The 21,996-nt window shown below is 45.0% G+C and overlaps 1 protein-coding gene across 1 annotated transcript in view; it reads right to left on the bottom strand.

Moving 5' to 3' along the window:
• Nucleotides 1-21,996, bottom strand: part of TENM4 (teneurin transmembrane protein 4) — a 403,492-nt gene that overhangs the window by 299,966 nt on the left and 81,530 nt on the right. Inside the window, 2 exon segments of the mRNA XM_063092724.1 lie at nucleotides 4,045-4,195; nucleotides 4,197-4,255. Of these exon segments, the coding sequence (XP_062948794.1) occupies nucleotides 4,045-4,195; nucleotides 4,197-4,255 (210 nt within the window).

Raw genomic sequence — 21,996 nt, 5'->3', positions numbered from 1 at the left:
CTAAAATAACCCTCAAGTTTTTAAATCCCCTTTACTTTAGAATTTGGTTAGAAACATTTAATATTTATTCTGAAAAGTTTCTGTGGGATAGGGTTTAATACCAACTGAATCCTAACTACTTCCTTAGCTTTTTAACTGTGACTAGTTGATATTTTAGTGAAATTTTTCTTTATATGTATCAGCGATTTCTGGATGATTACTCTTGGGGGTGGATTAGGTTTTTGATAACAGAAAGAGTTACTTTCTCTGTTTTCTTTTCCACAGGGACAGCGAGCTGTTCTATGGTGCCCCACGCATTCTCCTTGCACTTTACATGGGGATTTTAGAGCAGTTCTGAGGTGCAGCAGACCTGGGATCGCAGCCTGGGTCTGGAGTTGACACAGCTGTAGGCAGAGGGCCTCTAGGGGAGCTGCTGGAGAAAACAGCCCAGGCTCCTGGTTTCAAGAGGGTAGGCTCTAAGCACAGGAAACTGCCTTGTTTTCCACCCTTTAGGAGCCAGAGGGGCATCCTTTGTCATTTAGAATAAATTCTGAATTAAGTCTCACAGGAAGTAGGCCCTAAAGCAATTGATTTAAGTAGGGTGGTCTCTAAAGCTGTATGTTGGTAGAAGGGATGGAGGTGTGAAGATAGGGAAGGGAGATAGAGAAATTTATCAGCTTTATTGTTTTTAGACTGCAGAACGAACTTGGGAGGTTTTCCCCATTTCACAGATGGATCAGCTGATGATCTGAGAGGTTAGGAATCTTGCTCAAGGTTGCATATCTGGGATCCAGTTTCACTCTCTCTGCTACACCATGGTTTTTAAGTAGTTTGTATTGCTTGCTCAATGGTTCATTCATTCACTCATTAAATTAACACTAAATAAAAAGTACCCTTAAAGCCACGTACCAAACTATTAAACATGGTTATCTCTGGGAGAAAGGATTACAAGAGAACTTTAGATTTTACCTTTCTGTATTACTTGAATTTTTTTTTTTTTTTTTTTTTAAAGATGACCGGTAAGGAGATCTTAACCCTTGACTTGGTGTTGGCAGCACCACGCTCAGCCAGTGAGCGAACCGGCCATCCGTATATGGGATCCGAACCCGGGGCCTTGGTGTTATCAGCACCGCACTCTCCCGAGTGAGTCACGGGCGGCCCCTGTATTACTTGAATGTTAACAAGCACTGTTACTTTTATAATTGGCAAAAACAAAGATAATCCATTAAAATAATTTTTTTTTTCAGGAAAAAATTTGAAATCAAGCAAAACTACATTTATTGGGCCCACAATGTAGCAGGGCCTACTCATCTTCACTGGTTAGTGCTGGGTCCTGCCAGTACCCAGCAGGTCGTCTGGCTCATAGAAGGCCCCTTGGTTTGGTGTTTCAGGGGACAGGAAGGAGGCAGGCAGGGTTCAGCTCCAGGGTGAGATTCACTGGGTTCTCTCATGACCCCAACCCCAGAGCAAAAGACCAGTAAGGACCCAGACTCTCCCTTTAGGCATGGGACACATTTATTACCAACCTTTAGAGTGACACTCAGAGCAAGACCCCAGGGAAGGAATCCAAAGTATCTCAAGGTTCCCTGGGGAGGAGTACAGAGGAGCAGAACTGAGCAGACAGCTGTAGGCCAAAGTCCCCCCATCTTCCCTGCACATCAATAATGCAGCGATGCCATCAATTTGCCCCAGAACTTGCAACAAAGGAATTGCTCTTGTTCAGTTAATTAGCAAAGGAGAGATTAAGGACTTTAATCTCCTGCCTTCTCTTTTACCTGCAACGCTTATTTACTCAGAAATGAACAAAGAACATCATCGTATATATATTTCCCCAGTAAACTTAAGAAGGCTACCGGCAGGAACAACTCTATGAGCACCACAGGACATGCATTTGGAGTACCTTAGAGATTGCTCCATCACTGGCAAGATGGGGAAGCTGAGGCCCAGAGACGGACAGTGATTTGCCAAGGACAAATAGCCAGTGAGCCACTAGCTGGGCCTGAAACCCAGGTCTTCTCTGTCTCAGCCCAGGGTTCCTGTATCTTTGCATCATTTGAAACATCAGCAGATAAAAGATACAAGAACAGCAACACTGAACCATCGAAAGGACAACCCCACCCTCAGGAGCAGAGAGGGAAAAGGCCCTGGAAGATGGTTTGGTTTTTGGTCATAGAGAATACAGGGCCTAAAATCCTGCCAGAAGAGAACTATCATGGCCAAAGATCTCTGATTTTCAGAGAGCACAGGCTGTGAGAGGTCCTGGCTAGGGAAGTGAGGGTGCGTAATAAATGACCCTTCTTTGCTATTTGGTGGTGGGGGGCCTGGACTCAGCACCTAGAGTAGTTCAGGTCACTTTTACCATGTGGCCTTTCAAGGTTAATCCCTATTTTCTGCTCAGGTTCCTAGGTTTACAGAACTAGGGCAGGCTCCCACCTCCCCACCTCAGTCTCTTTGTCCATGTTTTCCCTTGGCCCAGAATGTCCTTGGTTGTTAATGCCCTTGATAATCTCTGCCTGGCTCACCCTCCTTATTCATTCAGATCCAGAGGGTGCCTCCTGCAGGAGGCATTTCCTAATTCCCCCAGGCAGAGTCGAGGCTCACTCCTCACCCAGCACACCAGGTTCCTACCTCCCTTATCACCTTGGGCTGTAATGACCTACTCCCAAGAGAGCAGAAGGTAGCTGACATTTCTTCAGCATTCCTAAACCCAGGCAGTGGGCTGGGAGCTTTTACTTACTTACAAGTTGTCTGTAAATCCTCTAGAGGGAGGTGTGAGGAGCCTGGGGCAATGACGAACATTTATTCAATGCACCCTTCTCTGTCCCAGGCACTTGATGGGCACTTATCCTGAGGTGGGCACTATACTGCTCACTTCACACTTGAGGAAATAAGCTTGGAGAGGCAATGTGACTTATCCAAAGTCCCACAGCAACAAAGCGTATATTGAATTCAAAGCTGTCTGATTTCAGGGACTCTGCCTTAAACCTTTTTGAATCTCTGCCTCCTTTTCCAGAATCTGGCCTGGAACTTGGTGCCATACAGGCACCTGTAAATAAATGTTTGCCAAATCAACACACACACCTACAGTGTTATTTGTGGGAAAATTGTCTCATTTCCCTTCCTCTTCTTCTCGAATCAGGAGCTCTTGGGTCCATAAGGGTGATCCTGGGTTACTTCATGTACAACCCCCTCCCTCCCCTCCCTTTTCAGACCCCCTCCCCCCTCTCCCCTCTTAGAAGCTTGAATCCCCTCCAGGACATGCTCGCAAAGAAGTGGACTGGCCTCTGCTGGACACAGAGAGGGCAACCCACCTTGGCTCAGGTCTAACAGCACCTGATCAGGGGCTAAAACCTGATCAGCTTAGAGGTCTTCCACCATATCCCCAAACCTCCTCTCTGTAAGAAAGCCAGACCAGAGCTTGCAAAAAGAGAGCTCATAATGGGCAGATCCATGCTTAAACCCAGCAGCTCTCTCAGGGGCCAGCGTCCAGCCCTGCAGCGGCCTGGGACTTCAGGGCCCTCTGTCTCCAGCTGTGTGAACTTTCAAAGCCAGCCCTGTGCTTCAGGTAACATACCAGTTCTCTCGGTTTTCTCATTGTTAATGGGGAGTATCCCAGGCAGGGCTGTGAGGAGAATCCAATGAAGTAACAAGTGACAGTGCCTTGCACAGTCCCTGGCACATAGTGGCCAATGCTATCTATGTTTTCACCTTTTATTTTTCCTGTGTCAGTCTTTGTCTCTGTGTCTTTACCTGTCTCGGTCTCTACCTGATGTTTCTGTCTCATGGTGTCTGCGAGTGTATCTCTGTCCGTGCATCTGCCTGCCCGATGTCTGTCATGGGAGTGGGGGACAGCAGCAGCCACCTCCCGCCCCCGCACACCCCAGCGGCGCCGGGAGGCAGGAGTGGGGCTGCACGAGCGCGCCGAGCCGCGCCAGGGCCCCGACTCCCCCGCGAGCCCACCGTGCACCAGGCCCCTCCGCCCCAGCAAGCGGCCCGAGCAGGCATCGACAACGTTTGGAAAAAAACAAACAAACCCGCAAAAGTTAGGAAGAGAGAAGGACTTACCGTTCGCCGCGACCCCCAGGCTGGCGGAGCCACTTTTAACTAAGAATGAATTAGGGACAAACTCTTCCTCAGAGTCTGAGTCCGGGGTTGGCTGGGCCACACCGTTGCCTAGCAACCGCCTCTGGCTCTCATTGGCCGGAGGGGAGGGGGGGCGGGGAGGGGGACTGCTCAATAGGGGTTGATGAAGCGGACGAACAATGCAAGGGCGCACCTGCGAACCACAGAGACAAACACAGAAAAAAAAAAAAATGAAAATTGATTTTGAGGCACACGGGGAAGGGGAGGGAGCAAAATAAAACACGCACCAACGGGGGAGGGGGCTCCCATCACTGGGCGATCTACTGCACACGTGCCCCGGGGCGGGCGGAAGCTCCGCAGAGAAAGTTGGTGCAAACTCCTTCTGAAGAGCCGGCCCGGTGCAGAAATCTGCACGGCTTGCAAAGATGCACCTTGGAAACGCGCGGGAAGCCTTCCCTGTTTTGCCTGTTCTTTGAGAGACGCCAGCAAGCCTGGGGTCTAGCCCTGACTGGGCTATGTTATCTATCAAACAGCTGCCCCTCTCTTAGCCTCAGTGGCCTTGCTGGTAAAAGGAGCAGCCAGGATTGAGTGATCGCTGAGCCCCTACAAGCCGGCCATTCTGTGATATCACTGAACTGAAATGATGTTATTAGTGAGATTTTAATCCGACTTGCCTGGAATAGGCTCTGGGCCTCATAAAAGGTAGAGAGAGCAAGAGAGAATGATCCAAGACTCCTTCCACCTTTGACATTCCAGGATTTCGACAACAAACCAGGGTTTTACTTTTCTAAGAATCTAACATTTTATGATTCTTAAATTTTGAGGGTCTCTGCAAAGTCCTTGAAAGCAAGAACCTTAGAAGTTTTGTTTATGTCTTTATCTCCAGAATCTACATTGTGCCCAGTACGTAATAGGCACTAAAGAAACACTTGCTGAATAGATTAATTCCAGGAATCTAATATACTAGGATCCTTACATTTCAATAGTCAAAGATAAGAAAATTTTATAACTTTAGGGCACTAACATTCTGTGAGTTCCAAGATGCAGTAAGTAACTCTGACTCCAAGTTTCTACCATGTCATGGTTCTAAAATCGCAGCTTTCTATAGTTCTATGAGCAAACTCCCAACTCTTCAGAAGGAGGACGTGATGGCCTGGGACATCACCTTTGAGCTCAGTTTGCAGTCTTATCTGTGGCTGACCTTTCAACATGTGCAGTACATCGTCTACAAGAGAGGGAACATAAGCACAGACATATAAAAGTATACAGTACAAGACAATACTTCCACTTGACAGCAAGGGCTACTCATTTCCTCGCACCTTAACTGATAGAAGGCTTATAACATAATCATATCCATCCAGCTTTTCAAAGAGACTGAACCTTAGGAAACATAATGCAGCCCTGATGTGCTATTGCAAGATTAGGCAAGACTCTAAGGGGGAGGTGGCACAGAGAACTGCTGATTGGGGGAGAAAAAAAAGATTTTTGTGGTTTGTCCACACAAGAGAAGACTACTCATTTCACAGTCACCAAATCCTAAAGGGTTTTGCAGATTCCATGACTCTTAATGCAACCCCTGAGCCTAACTGTGACAACATTTTATAGAATTGCTGTGTATGCCATTTGGCTGGTTCATATTAGAAATTCAGTTAGAACAATTGAGGCAGCGGGGATCAGTGAGCAAGATACAACTTCTGGGTGGCTTCTTCCTCTGTGTTCTGGTTTCTTTACCTAAAAATTTGTCTGTGATTCACCTTATAATCATCTAAACCAGTGTCTCCAATTCATCACCTTGAGAGCCTTCCATGATACCACTTACCACCCAGTGCTATAGGGCTAAGCATTCCTTTCTCTGAATTAACCTTGTCTTCACTTCTGATATTTCATTTGTCCTGCTGTATCTGCAGCTATTTGTATCTGTCTCCCATGTAAAAGCATACAGAACGTTCTTGGGTATGGTGCATTCTTAAAGTGGGCTTTGGACTGCAGCAGAATTGGAGTTTGCATCACAGCCTATCCCTCCTATTAGATGTATGATCTTGGGAAAATTAATTCCAGTTCCTCATTTGTAAGTTGTCCACACTATACACCCTGGCCTTTGATATAGTTGCTGTGAGAACTTAAGATACTATATGAGAGTGCTTCGAAAGTTAATGGAATAAAAGAATTAAAAGAGAATACAAATCTTTCCATGAACTTCTTGGAGACCCCTCGTATGTGAGCACACAGTATGCATGAGCTAGGAGGAATCTATGGTCAGTGCTCAGCAAATATTTATTAAATTGAACAAAACCACCCCACCAAGGACCCCATTCATGACTCCCTTTCCCCTGCGGTCCTAGTTTTGGAAAGATTTTTGTCTACCAGGCTGCATTTATTAAGTAAACAGACATTCATTTCCTCATCTTTTATTAACCAAAGACATCTTATAATCTCCAATCAGAGCTTCTGATGAGCTTGAGATAACCAGCACCATACCATGCTGAGTTGTTAGAATTTCAGACAAAGTTAAGAAACAAGATACGTTGTTCCAGGGTGCTTGTTACAGCCTCTTCCTGAGTAAATCTGTCAAGCTTTATGAAATAAATAGTTCCAGAACTAAGTAAATTGTTCCATTACAAATGTCAGGGACGCTGGGCTGAGAACAGCACGGTACCCTCCCAGGCCTTGTGCCCACCTCTTTTTCCTTCCATCCCATCTCCCAGCCTCTCCTCAGTCCTCTGGGGTCACTCTGAATATTCATAACTCATATACAAAACCCCCCAAGAGGGGCCAGGCCCTTAGTAGGTGCATGAAGTTTCTGTGAGATACAGATATTATTGGAAACATGTTAATCCCCTTCCTCTTATTCACTGGCAGCTTTTAATTTAAGTAGTCTCCAAGGCAGGGTGCATAAAATGACTTCCTAGGATGCAAGAAAATATTAGAAAATATTTATTTTTTTAACTCATCGTTTTCAAACTTCTATTTAGTATGTGTCTTATAATGTGCATAATATGTAAGTGCTTGAAATACATGTGCTAAAACACACTGCTGCGCCAATTCAGCATGCACAAAAGCAGGGTAGAGTTGTAATGAGAGTTTGAGCTCTGGAGCTGGACCACGTGCACTTGAAATCCAGTTCTACTACATGCTAGCTCAGTGACCTTGGGCAAGTTACTTCACCCTTTGCACCTCAATTTCCTCATCTATAATGGAGGAGAGAAAAAAAAAAGAGTGCCTACTCTCTTTTGGGGTTGCTCTGAGGATTAAAGGAGTTAAAACAAGTAACATGCAGAGAACAGTGTGTGGCAGCCAGTAAACACCCAATACAAGTTAGATGTTGCTGTGCATAAATGTGGATACGTAAAGTGAGGGACACTAACTTTCTTCATCTTTTCTATTTTATAAGAGCAGTGTATGATCGCAGAAGTATGGTGAACACTGTTTCATTCCACAAACATTTCCTAAACTCCCCCTGATCAGGCGCTAGGAGGTGAGGGGGACACAACTGGGAGAGACACAGCCACAAGGGAGCTGGTGGGTAGGGAGGGAGGGTGTGCACGTGGAGCTGTAAGCAAGGCGGGGTGGGCGGCAGTTCAGAACAGAGAAACCGCCCAGTGCATGGGGAGATGAAATGAGAAAGGCTTTAAGGAGCCATGGAGGATTCCAGTGGGAGGAGATGGGGTCATGAACATCCATGGCAGAGGGAGAATAGTCCAGCCCAAAGCCCCCATCCTTCACCTGGTCTCAGGCCATCTGTCCACTCCCTGCCCCCCTAACTTCTCTAGTCTCATGCGTTACCGTAACTTTCGTTATCTTCTCACCAAGTCTGCTGAGACTTGCTAAGACATGCTGGTCTACTGTAATTTCCATGGACTCACTGCTCTTTCTTCACCCAACTTTGCACAACTCCAGAGCACTATTTGCATTGAATCTCTCGGAATGACACCCCCTGGAGCACAACCACAGAAAGTTTTGCCTCTGAGCTTTGAACGTGCTGTTCCTTCTCCCTTAAGCATTTACTTTCCTCTTCCCTTCCCCCATCACTGCCACCCTGTGTGTCTCGCAAGCTTCCACTCATCCTTAGAGCTTAATCTCATGGTTACCTTCCCCAAGGAAGGCTTCCCTCTGGCCTCAAGCCAGAGTTGGCACCCCTTTCAGGAGCTCCTACAGCTCCTGGACTCTCCTGGTTGCAACATTTCTCATCCTGCAGTGTTTACTTGTCTGTGTCTGCCCACTAGCCTGCCTGGCTTCCCCATTACCATATTTCCCAATGCCCAGAACAACATCTTACACAAAGAAGTCACTACTAAAAATCTGTTAAATGAGGAAAGGATGGAAGGAAGGTAGGGAAGAAGGAGAGTACCTTGATTATGGCACAAAAGAGAGTAGTGAGAAATGAATAGTAGATTTAGGTTTTGAACACTAGAAAAAGGAAATCAGACCTTAACTGGGGAGCCATAGATGTTTTTAAAGCAGGATGGTGACAAGACCAGAGCTGTGCTTCAGAAGGATCTGCTCTTTCAACTGATGGCATCTGTTCACTCACCCAGATCTCCTTTCTAATTGGCTCAGCTCAGCCAGGATGTTGAAAATACAGATGATCTGGGCTTGTCTTTGGGGTAGGGCCCAGATGCACATTCGTATAGGCAAATAAAGATGCCTGATGCCAGGGGACTTGGATTTAGGTGTGCCTTCCCACTCATCCTGGTTGTCAACTGAAGGGAACCTGGTATTATTGTAGATTCTTCTGCTGTGACTGCTAAAGTGAGACGACATGATTGGAATGAACCTCCCCACACCCCACCCCAGCAACCAAGGGGACCAGTGAAGGGTCGAGGGGAACCACCCAAGTTTCTTGAGAGGTCTTGGTGAGCCTACATCTGGCTTATAGTAGATAAATACGGAGAAGGAAGGAAACAGTGAAGAAATGCAGACACCCATATGGTTGGGACGGGGTGCAGGATAAACATTTGCAGAACTCCTCCTGGAGACCACGAATTGGGCCAGATGCTTTATAAGATCTTTTCCTCACAACACTATGGATAGAAAAATTCATCCCCATTTTCAAGGCTGAGAAATGGAAGCTTAGAGAAGTGAAGTAATTTGTCTGTGGTCACAGGACCTGAATGAGAACTGTAATGCTATTTCCACTAAGTGGTGAGAATGAAATTTATCAGCCCTGGTTTGGATTTTCCACTAGGCATAGGGAAAGGGAGAGGACTGTCCAACAAGGAAACACAGCTAAAGTGGAAAGACCATGAACTTCTTACAGGGCAAACTAAGGATCAAAGTCCAGTTTCACCGCCGAGTCTATGACCTTGGATAAGTCACTTTACTTCTGGATAAGTCACTTTACTTCTTTGTTCAGTTTTCTTGTTTGAAAAATGGAGTGCTAATACCCACTGTGAACAGTTGCTGAGGGACTGATGATACGAAGCTTGTAAGGAGCTCAGCAGTTTGCTTGCTCATGGTAAAAGCTCAACCAATATTGTTTCCTTCTGCCATCCCTCCAGCTGTAGGTCTGTCATAGAGAGAACAGAGTGGCTTTTGGGAAGAAACAATGACAAACTGACAAGCCTGCCAATGACACTTTTTATCAGTATGTGTTACTTGATGTTAAAAAAAGGAAAATTGTTAGGGAGACAGCCATGATATATGAAAAGAACACAGACAAGAAATCCCGAGATCTGCAGAAAGAACAATTTTATTTATTCACACCTTTGTGTGAATTGATGGTAGCTTTCTTTTGCATTTCAAATCTAACATATAACTAGAGCAAGCCAGTTCTCAAAGAACCTTCTAGCATTCTGGATTCTGAGAGTGTCTTTGGGATATGCCATGAGACTAAAAGTGTGAAGGGCTAGCTGATGGAAATGTTTTTTACTTTGCCAAAGAAAGAAAGACCATTAACAAAATGCACCTTTTTATACTTTGCTCAGCAGTCCTGAGATATCCATCTAAATGCACAAATGGAATCTTATTGATCTATGTTAAAACTCCATGTAGGCTAAGGGTAGGGAAATTCATGGCTTGTTACACAATAGGAAGGTGTGAGTCCTTGTATGTAAAACATGAGCACGAGCTGTGGGCTGCAGGGAAGGCACATTCTTCCTGGCAATTCCCTGGATTATGGAAAGAGCTTCCTAATAATCTTTTAACTGTTAGCCCAGTAATTTAGAAGTCTGTATGTAAAACGCTTAGTCCAGTACACAGCCATTACTCAATAAGTGACACCTAGAAACAAACAAAACCAGACCTTTAGGCCTACACAGATACCTCACCTCAGTGGAACACTGATCTGATGGAGTCATCCTTCGTATGACAGCTAACTGTGTTTCATCTTCTGGCTCTCCTTTCTAGAAACACTAAAACCAAATGCATTCTTTCTCTTCTCATGCACCAACATATAGGGCATCCAGTTGCTTTGATGAATAAGTAAAATCATACTCACTTGCGAGTGGAGGATGGAGCACTGAAGAAAACCTAGGTCTCCTTCTGATAGAAAGGTTTTTTGGGGCCCCTGAAGGGTCAGGAACTCCTGCAGTATGGTATCATGTCTTGTTTTTTATCCCAGGGAGTAATGTTCGTGGCTACTGCTTGAACAGACTATCCTGCAGCTCATCTCTGTGTTCTGGCTGAGTCACAGTTCAGCAAATGGTTGCAGAACTTGTTCCCCTAGTTATTTGAAATGGATTGGAATCCACTCATGTAGAGCATTTCAAAGAGCTGGAAATCTGAAAATCTAGAACGACCATACATTCTGGTTTGTCAATTATAGTCCCAATAAACACCTGTTATCCTTCATTGATTAATAAGAGTGCCCCTGTTTACTACAAAAATGTCTTGATTTAGACAATTAATTATACGACCACCCTGTTTTAGGGCAGTAAAGTGTAGATTCATTTCCATATCAGAGGCTATAGTCTGCAGCAATGAGGGTCAAGAGATCTTGGTGCAGGTCAATAAAGCACTGTGTGATCATGGGCAAGTCCTCTTACCTCTCTGTTGTACTGACACTATGTGGGTTCTTTTGTGGTCCAACATTATATGAGATAGGAATCACAGTAGTCTACACCTCAAGGGGTTGATATGAGGATTAAAGGAAACTATGGGAAAAAATTAAGCATATAAATGACTTCAGTTACAATGTAAAGTCAGATTCCTCTAGCATAGTAGATGCTCATAAAATGTTTATAGAATGAATGAATTTGTATAAATGCATAGGAAAAAAATCGGCCCCCAAAATAAAAAAAACTTTAACAATGGTTATCACTGTTGTGGCCAATTTTGAATTTTTAATATGCTCTTATATCTTCAAAATTTTCTACAATGAGCATATATTGTTCTTTTTATACTTTTAAAGGTTTTTTTTCTAAAGTACAGAGAAAATAAAATAATAGATGTGAAAACATCTGTCACCTAATAGGTGCTAAAAAAGATGTTAGTTTTAAATACAAACAAGATTTTATGCATTGATATTGGTAGTATAATTTGGTCTAAACTAATTTTTAAAACATAAAAATCTTTTAGCTGAGCAATTCTACTTTTACGAGTTTACTCCAAAAATTATGACTTCTCAAGAGATGTACTTGTAAGGATATTCATCACAACATCATTTGTAATAGTAAAAAACTTAAAAAATGTCAAAAAGGAAAAACAGCCTTAACGTTAAAAAGTAAATACGTAATTATGTAAATTAAGGCACATGAATACAATGCTAATATTATGCAGACATTGTAAGACATATTTGTAAAGAATATTTAGTGACTTGGGAAATAGGACATAAAAAAAGCATGATGCTAAAGTGTGTAAAAAGTAATTCTGACTTTTGTTTAACTTTGTGTGTACGTGCAATCTGTACAAAAATGTTAATGCCAGTTATTTTAGGGCAGAATTATGCATGAATTTTATTTTTTCTTTATATTTTTCTATATTTTCTATTTTTTCAAGGAACAAATGTGATAATGAGATTTAAAACAAACAATAAAATTTACTATAAAAGGGAAGAAAATACACATGCACAGAAAGTCAGACAAGTAACGGGTGAGCTTGGCAAAACCACAGCCTCCCAGCTCCAAACTCGCCTCTTTCCAGCCTATTAAATCTGGTGAGCTCACTCCCCTGGCCCGGCAGCTCCCACAAAATCAACTCTTTTTGACAGCGGTTATTTTCAGAAGCCGGTCCTAGGCCACCTGCCTCTGTGACTGATGCTGGGAAAATGGTGTCTGGAAAACAGGACACAGTAAATTTCTCAGGCTCAGGTCATTTGATCTCCAGTTCTCCTCCTCACAGGTTTCTCAGGGACTTGAAAAAAAAAATTTTTTTTAAGCCTTCACGGGGAACCGAGCTCTGTTTTTGCCTGCCTGCCTGGGAAGCCTCCTTAACACAAAGAAGAGAGTGCTCAGGTCTCTCTGGTCATCACTTGGGGACAGACTACCAGCTAGTCTGCTTGTCTGACATGGACATATTCATTGAGGACATTTATTAAGTTTTTTGTAATATCAAAAAACTTTAAGATATAGTTCACAGACCATACAAGTAACCCATTTAAAGTGTACAATTCAATGGTTTTTAGTGTATTCACAGAGTAGTGTAACAATCACCACAATCAATTTTAGAATATTTTTTATCACCACAAAAAGAAACTCCACTCTCATTAGTACTCACTCCCCATTGTCCTCCAATGCAGCCCTGGGCAATCACTCATCTACCTTCTGTCTCTACGGATTTGCCTGTTCTGGACATTTCATAAAAATGGAACCATAAAATATGTGCTTTGTTGTGACTGGCTTCTTTCACTTAGCATAATGTTTTCAAGGTTCATCCATGTTGAAAGATCAGGACTTCATTTCTTTGCCAAATGACATTGCACTGTGTGTATATACCATATTTTGTTTATCCATTTCAAGCTTGGGTTGATTCGAAGTTGGGTTGTTTCTACTTTTGAGCTATCATCAATAATGCTGCTACAAACATTTGGGTACAAGTTTTTGTGTGGGAGTATGTTTTCATTCCTCTAGGGTATATACCTAGGAGTGGAATTGCTGGATTGTATAGTAACTCTATGTTTAACCTTTTAAGGAACTGCCAGATTGCTTTCCAAAGTGGCTATAGCATTTTACATTCCCACAAGCAGTGTGTGAGGGTTCCAATTTTTCCACATCCTTCTCAACACTTGTTATTATCTCACTTTTTGATTACAGCCAATCTAGTGGGTGTGAAGTGGTATTTCACTGTGATTTGATTTGCATTTCCTTCATGGCTAATGAGGTTGAGCATCTCTTCATGTCCCTATGGGCCACTGGTACATCTTCTTGGGGGAAATGTCTATTCAGATCCTTTGCCCATTATTTGAGTCATTTGTCATGTCATTATTGAGCTGTAGGCATTGGTTTTTTTCTTCAAATATTTATTTTGTGTCTATCTAGCCAGCCAGTGTTCTAAGTATCACTGATAAACAAGGAGGACAAAGAAGCTTATGTTCTAAAGGAAGAGAAAATCAATAAACAAATGACTATATAGAATAAGATCAAGAGGTAACAAATGCTATGAAGAAAAGTGAGGTGGATACAGGACTAGGAGTGATGCGATGGGCATGCTATTTTAAATAGGGTGGTCAGGGAAGGCCTCTCTGAGGAGGTGACATTCAAGCAGAGACCTGAAGTGAAGGCATGAGCCATGCAAACACCTGCAGAATAACTTTGCAGGCAGAGTGCCCAGCAATTGTAAAGTCCTGCAATAGGACCAAGTTCATTTGAGGGACAGCAAAGAAGGTAATGCGGCTGGAGGAGCATAACAAGGAGGGGAATGCTAGGAAATAAGCCTTGAGATGTTGCCAGGGCCAGGTTACAGACGTGCAAATACTGCAAACTAAAGGCCACTATGAAAATGGCAATCTTTACGTTACACACACCACAATAAAAATAAATAAATAATTAAAATAAGGGCTACTATGCATGTCTGCTCTTATTAGTGAGTTCCCTGAGGGTGGGGACTGGTTTTATTCATCTCCATATGTCTACAGCCCACACAGTAATTTCCCATATAGTGGGCACTCACTACATATTAGAGTCGATTTTAACTTGCTGAGTTCCTAATAAAAACATTTCCATGTGAATAGTATTTGCTCTGCAGTTTCCACAGGATTTTCACATCCATGATCTGATTTGATCCTCATCACACCCATTTCACAGATAGAGAAACTGAGACTAGAAGAGGTGATATAACTTGTGCAGGGACACGCAACTGCTAAGGGGTCAAAAGTCTCCCTGGGACTCCAACCCAGGGAGAGGCAAGTAAGATCTGGATTTAAAACTGTTGTGATTTGGGGCAGGTTGTTTCATCTTTCAGAGCCCTGGGATCTTTAGGATCTGGGTCTACCTTACCGGAGTCCCATGAAGAGTAAATAAAGAAGAGCATGCCTGTCTGGGGGCCAGCCACGGGCCTGGCATATAGCAGGAGCTCAGTAGTAGTAGCTCTCTCCCATCTCCCTTTCATTACCAATCTAGCCAAGGCAGACCCTCTGTGTGAGGCTCTGACTGGGCACCTGAGACACAGAGCTCAGACCAGCCCTTCCCCTGGAGGGGCACCCAGTCCCACGGAGGGAGAAGACATATGCATCACTTTAATATAGACAGGCAGGATGCTGGAGAATGAGGGAGAGTAGTGAGGGAGGTGCTGAGGGATGAGGGGGGCAATGGGAAAACTCAGCTCCAAGTGTCAGCTGCAACCCAGGTCTCCCACAGGCTGCTCTAACCTTTCCCAGGAGCTGCCTCCCGGGGAGATTAAGATGGTCCATCCGGGCCTCTGGAGGCTCAAATTGGGCCGGATGGAGAGGCCACTTTCTGTGGGATGTGGGAGAGAAGGAAGGCACAAGGCAAGCTGGATTATCTCTGTTTGTCAAAATTTGCCGGCAAACGTGACCTAGGAGCCACTAAATTTATGGCAGGCATTGAATAATCTGTGGTCACAGAGCGCTCTCTTCAACAGGGAGGCTCAGCCTTTGCACTTTTGCACTGAGATTTGATTAAGACAGTGCTTCCAAGCAGCTGTTTAAAGTCATTTATTACTTCCTGTGGATACATATGTATGTGTGTGTGTGTGTGTATGTATATGTGTGTGTATGTGTGTGTGTGTGTGTATCTCCCCTCACTCAATTTACACAGCTGCAAAATTCCAGGCCCCAAGACCAAGGAAGAGCGCAACCTGATTGTCAAGCCCTACCTCTGCTCAGGTACTGGAGGGGTGATGGAGGTATTAGATACAGAGGAAAGAGGCAAGAGATAGGGAGTTCTGGGGGGAGAAGAGCTGAGTTGTTGGAGGGTGGGGAGGGCACAGACATTCAGTGGGCACCTACTATGTGTCCAGCACTGTGGAAGGTCCTTTACATAAATCATCTTAATCAATCCTCACACCTCCTGAATGTCTCCAGCTGACACATGCAGAATTTGAGGCTCCGAGAGAGCTTGTTCAAGGTCACCCAGCTGATGGACCCTAAGCCCACACTCTTCCCACTAAAATAACCTGAACAAATACTAGGAAAAAGCATAAGAATGTACATTTGTCAGTTCATGGGTTTACTTCCCTGATCTTTTATCAGCCTTGAGAAAAGGACAATAAGGTTCAAAGGTAAGCCACTTGCTCAAAGCCACAGAGCTAGAGAGGTATGGGGCGGGGCTTCACACGCCAGCCACCTAAGCCTCAGCTGGAGTTCTTTCCAGGGACTCACTCTGTTTTTCAGAGTTTTAGAGTGGGAGTCAGGGATTAGTGTAACCAATGAACTAGGCAGAAACCAACCAGGAAGAAGAAGAAGAAAAAACAAAGCATGTAAAATAAAGCCAGAGCCATATATCATTTGTAGAGTTTTCTCCATATCTGTTATATTTCAATACAAAGTTTAAAAAAATAACAGAAAGCCGTGGGTGTAAGCATATAGACAGACATTTTCCTCGAACAGCTTCTCTCCAGTAAATGCCCTGATTCAAAACAGCTTTCTCTGAGCCACTCACTGTGCCAAAGCCTCTTGCTCCCATTAGATTTCTGTAAAGATTCTTGAGAATTTTTTGGGGAAAACACAAATGTGGCAAGGGCCAAGAGTTCCAGAAATCCCTCTACTCTCACTCCAGGAAATCTTGAAAATCAAGGAAAGCAGTTAGTGAGAGCGTGGACAGGTGGAGAAAAGGCTGCCCAAGTCTGCCCCCAAGTGACCGTGTCTCACCTGGGCTGTGAACTTCCCCTAGGGAGGTTCGCAAAGCAGGGGCTTTTTGGAGGATACAGGCACAAATTAGAAGAAAAACAGACTTGCCTTTTATCGGAAACTACACTGTACAGAAAGGAGCTTTTGAGATGATAGGAATAAGCATTTACCAAGTATCATTCGTGCGTCAGGCACTGTTCACGGTACACGTGCTTCCCATTGTGTCTCCACAAGGGCCATCTCTCACTCAATAAATATCAATTGAAATTGAATAATCAATATGAATGTTCACAGCTCTGGAGGCTGGAAGTCCAAAACTCAAGGTGCTGGCAGGGCCACACTCCCTCTGAAACCTGTCGGGGTCCCGCCTCGCCTCCTGCCAGCTCCGAGTGGGTTGCGGGCCAGCTCTGGCGTTCCTTCGCATGCAGCTGCATCACTCCAGTCTCTGCCTTTGTCAGCACATGGTGTTCTCCCCATGTGTCTCTGTTTTCACATGGCCATCTTCGTATAAGGACACCAGTCACATTGGATTAGGAGCCCACTCTGCTCCAGTATGACCTCATTTTAAATAATTACATTTGCAACTATGCTATTTCCATGTATAGTTACATTTTTAGGTCTTGGGGGATAGAACATCAATATATCTTTTTTGGGGGGCACAATTCAACCCATGACATTCTTTGTGGAGCTTATCATATAGAAGCCCCTTTGGCAGATGAGTAAGTTGTGGCACAGAGAGGCCAAACGACTTGCTCAGGATCTACAGGGAGTAAATCATAAATCCCAGTCTGATAGAGCCCACATTCTTTCTACCATACTACCCTGCCTTGCCACTGTGGGGTTTCCTTATTTGGTGGCCATTTGTACAAAAGGAGCTTCACATGCGTCAACACATTTGGTCCTTGTGACAACGCCTCTGTGAGAGAGGTATTATTGCTCCCATTCTACTGACAAAGAAAAGGAGCCCCAGAAAGACTGGGGTCAGTTGATCATAAGAGGAATAGAATTGAACCCAAGTGGGTAGACTCTCTACCCATGCTTTTTCTGCATCCACACCAAGGAGATTATAGTATCATGGGAGGGCGATCATACCCCAGAATGGAGCCAGAAATCAACACAATTAGCTAATGAAAAGGCCCAAGCCCCAAGGCTTCCTGGGAAGGCTTGTCACCCTGACTGAGGGCACTGAGTTGAAAAATAAATAAATGTTTGACTGCTTTTGTTTCTTTTAACCAAAAAAGCTCATCTGGAGAGAGAAGAGTTCATACTTTGGCAAAAGATATTCAATATCCCAAGCCCAGGAGTTCATATCTAGCTCTACTCCTTGGGTAGCATACACAATTGCTGCTAGCAAAACAGATTTCTTGCCTTCTGGAAGGGAGGACACTGGGCAAAGCCTGTGTATGTACAAAGCTTCTTGGAGTTTTGTGGGCAGATCCTGAGAAGCAGCATCCCGTGACTTCAGCGCCAGCACACATGGACTACATTTGCCTCAGATCTCATGTGGTTGGGGAAATGAGGGAAGAGCAAGGTGCCCACAGGGTAGGAAATACATTTAGGATGTTCCTGCATGCCAAGTCCATGGAGTACAGTGGTCTGTGAGCCTGGGAGGGGTGGCTGGTTCTGTGTAATTGGTCACAGGTCCCTGGGCTAGTCAGGGGAGGGGAAAGCCAGCCATTTGGGGAAGAAGGCCAAGCATCCTTCCAGAGTGTCCCACCACCAGTTCTCAGCAATCCCAAGGTGGTGGTGGGGGTGCTGGGACCTCCAACCAGCACCCAGTAGAGTTATGGAGGGAAGTCAGATTGAGTCCCTTGACAGACTTTGAGAAGTTCCCAGTTTAGTGGGCAAGCAGACCCCAAAAGGCAATTGCCCCACAGTGCTATGAGAGTGGGAAGCAAAAGAGAAGGCTGTCGATCATGGAGACTCAAGCTCAGTGGCACCTTCCTAGAGGAAATGATGTTTAAACAGAGACCTAAAGGTGAGCTAGGAGTTGGCCAAGGTAAGGAGGCACAGTGGGCACGCATGTGTGCTGTGCATGCACGTGTGTGCTGTGTGTGCAGAGGGGTGGGCTGGTTAGAGCATCCAGGCAGAGAACTGCATGTGCTGAGGCCCAAAAGAGGACACTACTGCTAGGGAACTATGAGGACTAAGAGCTGAAAATGTCTGGAGGAGAGGTAGGGAAAGTGGTAAAGCAATAAGAGGGGAGAGAGGCAGAAATTAGATCCTGTAAAGAAGGGCTTCTTGTAGAATCCAGGGCCTGCCCCTAACCTCTGGGCTGTAGACCCAGCATCAGTTACCAACTAGTCTGCACCACCTGAATTGAGCCACCAAACGTCTCTGGGTCTCTTTAGTTGAAAATTACCATGGTTACAACAGTTGCCTTCTAAGCTCTTTTAGAGCTCCAATAATAAAACTAGCAAGACCAATTTGTGCTATCCCGCCAAATCCTCCTATCAGCTCTCTGAGTTACTCTTTATTACCCCATTTAGCAGATGAGGGGAAGAGAAGTTCAAAGAAGGTTAAGTGACTACATTCTGTAAGTCTATGATTTTCTGAAAGAAACTGCCGCAGGCTTTCTGCCTGGATAACTGAGTTCTTTGTTCTCAGAGGAATTTTATGCAGGGAAGAGAAAGATGACTTGTTAATAATAACAATGATAATAATAGCTTCTGTTGATCAGGCACTTTCTCTTTGCCAAAAACATTGTACCATGTGTGCCTAGACACGCATTCATTTTTAATCCTCACTACAATCTTTTGAGGTAGGGACTTTTATTATCCCCATTTCAGAGATGAGGAAACTCAGGCTTACAGCAGTCAATCAACTTGGCCAAGGTCACGTGGCCAGCTGGGCAGAGCAGGAGGTGGCCCCAAGTGGCTGCTTCCCCCACAGCCTGAGCTCCTGATCACTTCTCTGTGAGGCTTGAAAGGGCAAAGCTCTTCTAGCAGAACCTGTAGGTTTACACAAGGAAATTGAAGCCTGGAGAGGTGACAGAATGAGCCCAGTGTCCTACAATAGGGCAGCAGCAGAATGTTTTTGTGCCCTTAATCTCAGTAATAGTAGCAGAACAAGGGGGCAGCCCAGCAGGGTGTTTGGAACATGGACTCTGAAGGCAACTGCCTGAGTGTGAACCCCAGTTCTGCCACTTACTAGCTGTGCAATCATGGGCACGTTTTCAAAGTTCTCTGGGCCTCGGTTTCTTTCTCTGTAGAAAAGAGGTAGTAACGTCCTTGCCTCCCAGGGTATACAGGGATGAAGGGTTCAGGCGTGAACACTCTAGCTCCTGTTTGCTTGCTGGTCTGCTGCCTGCTCTGTGCCAGGCACTGAGCTTGGTGTCCGTTATTTCTCATTCCCACACCAACCTGTGAGGGGCATTTTTATTCCTATTTTCCAGATGGAGAAACAAGCTTAGAGAAATTTTAAACTGTGTTGAAAGTTACACGGCACGGATGCCATAAAAGCTGGATTGGAACCCATGACTGTCTGATCCCTGAGTCATGTTATTTTCCACCATAATCTCTCCTCTATGCACACGGCTTTGCAGAGAGCGCTGACATCCATTATCTCATTACTGTGAAGTATCTGGCCTATTTTTAAGTGCTGATAATTCTTATATCTCCATGAGAGGGGTGTGTGTGTGTAGGGGGGGAGGAGTGTTTGATGAGCAAGAAACATAGGGTGGGTGATTGCATTCGAGTATCATCTATTATTCTGTAATAGAATTACAACTATTCTATAAGAATAACAACGACCCATCCCATGTGCAGAGCCCTCTATGGTTCAGGAAACCCTTTCATACCATTATCTCAACGCATCTCCATAACAGCCCTGTAGGGTGGGGTGCAGAGCTAATTATACTATTTTCCATTCGTAGCAGCCACTCTTGGTTGCCTACCAACACCCGTTGCCCTCGCTACAGAACCCTGACTTTGTTCAGCTGGCCATGCTTCCCTTACGTGTCTCAGCTGGTAGATCCCGACTGGCAAACAACAACAGTCCCACTCTTCTTGGGAGAACGTGAGCCACTGGCCAATCGGATATGAGAAGAGGTCTGGGGTTTCCCAGGAGATTGAAGCCATCTGGACACAATGCCTGAGACTTCAGTAGTTGAAGCCAAGAAGCTGAATCTGAGCCTGATGAGCATGCCTGAAACTGCCCTGGCTCAGGACTTCTTACTAAGTGACATGATAAAGGCTGAAGTTAATGATGCTTGTTGAAGCCAGTCTGAGCTGCAGTTCTGTAGAAGATATCCTCCTCACTGTGGACAGGGTCTTCATAAAAATCCACTCCCACTACGCTTCCTTTTCACCTTGTGGTCGAGCCAGTCCTGTGCTAGGCATGCCTCTGTGGCTCTCGTTCAGTGTCCAGCAAACCATAGCTCGGTTCCTTGGGTTCCCTCCCAACCAATATAAGCTTCTCCTGCATTCCCAGTGTCTGCTGCTGGGCCAGGGCTTGCCAGAGGGCAGGCAAGAAGGAACCCACTCACAAGAAGCCTGGTCCGTTCAGTTGCATGACAGTTCTGAGACTGCCTCCTCAACGCTTCGGTGGGACAATACTCACCTTGCAGACTGGTTGTGGGACAGGAAGGGGGTGATGTCCTCAGCCTCCTTCCAAGGAAATGCCACTTTCCTTAATCAGCAATAATTCCTGGGCCTCTGGTTGGCAGTACCACATGCTGGGCACTAGGAACAGTGGTGACAAATAGAGCCACTCCTGCTCTTGTGGCACTGTGCCTCTAATAAGGTGACACACTTGGAGGCCTTGCCCCCATGTTAGCCCCAGACCCACTAAGGGCTATGGCCTCTTCTGATCTCCAGTGGCCAGGATTTTCCCTCTACCACAGGGATGAGGCCAGAGTCTGAGGACCTTCCCCCTGAGTTCCTGTTTCCTGTCTGCATCCGTGATTGACAAGTGGTCAAGCTGGGCCCTGCCCCTCCCACCCTCCACACACCCCCAGTGGGCCCGACAGCCTTAGGATGTGCTCACACTCACCGGGGACTGCTCCTCTTCTTGATGCCAATTTTCCACCCAGCTGCAATGGCCAACAATCCAGCCAGGCCTGGGCTTGTACACTTCCCTCAGAGGAGTTATCCAAGGCGCAACAGATGGCTCTCCATGTCAAAAATTATTTCCTGATGCCCAGCTGAGATGTCCCAGACCTGCAGTGCCCACTGGTGTTAAATCTCTGCATCTCCTGCTCTTTGGAAATTTGTTATTCTCTGAGGCGCTCTGGGAAAGCCTCTGAGCTTGGCCCCTTTTAAAAACAGCCCCGAGGACTGTCTTTGCTGGTCCCCTGCATAGGGTCTCCATGGCCACTCTTGCAGTTATTAACCACATAATGGCCTGGGCCTGAGGAACTAGCTCCCTGGACCTTTCTTGAGGCTCCTGGCACTTTCCTGGCCTCTGCCCTTCACTTGAGCTGTTCCTTTGATCTTCAATAATATCCTTTCCAATATCTGTTGTTGAAGGCCCAGTCAAATGCCACATTCTTGAGAGGAGGGAAGAGAACTCATACTTTTTAAGCACTAGTGTATACAAGGTCCTCAAAATCTCACAGCTTATTCATATTCATTTGTTAAATCACTCATTCATTCACTCACCTATTCATTCATTCATTCTATAAGCATTTTTTGAAAGCCACACATGTGTCAGGCCCTGTGTCAAGCTTTGGGGATAGGCCAATGGCACTGCCCTCAGGAAACTTATAGACTAGTGTTTGGCACTATGTGCCAAACACTTTAAATGCATTATTT

Source organism: Cynocephalus volans, chromosome 4 (genome assembly GCF_027409185.1).
Source record: "Cynocephalus volans isolate mCynVol1 chromosome 4, mCynVol1.pri, whole genome shotgun sequence".
Taxonomy (NCBI): domain Eukaryota; kingdom Metazoa; phylum Chordata; class Mammalia; order Dermoptera; family Cynocephalidae; genus Cynocephalus; species Cynocephalus volans.
The sequence above is the reverse complement of the archived record's forward strand: the minus strand, read 5'-3'. Positions and strand labels throughout refer to the sequence as shown.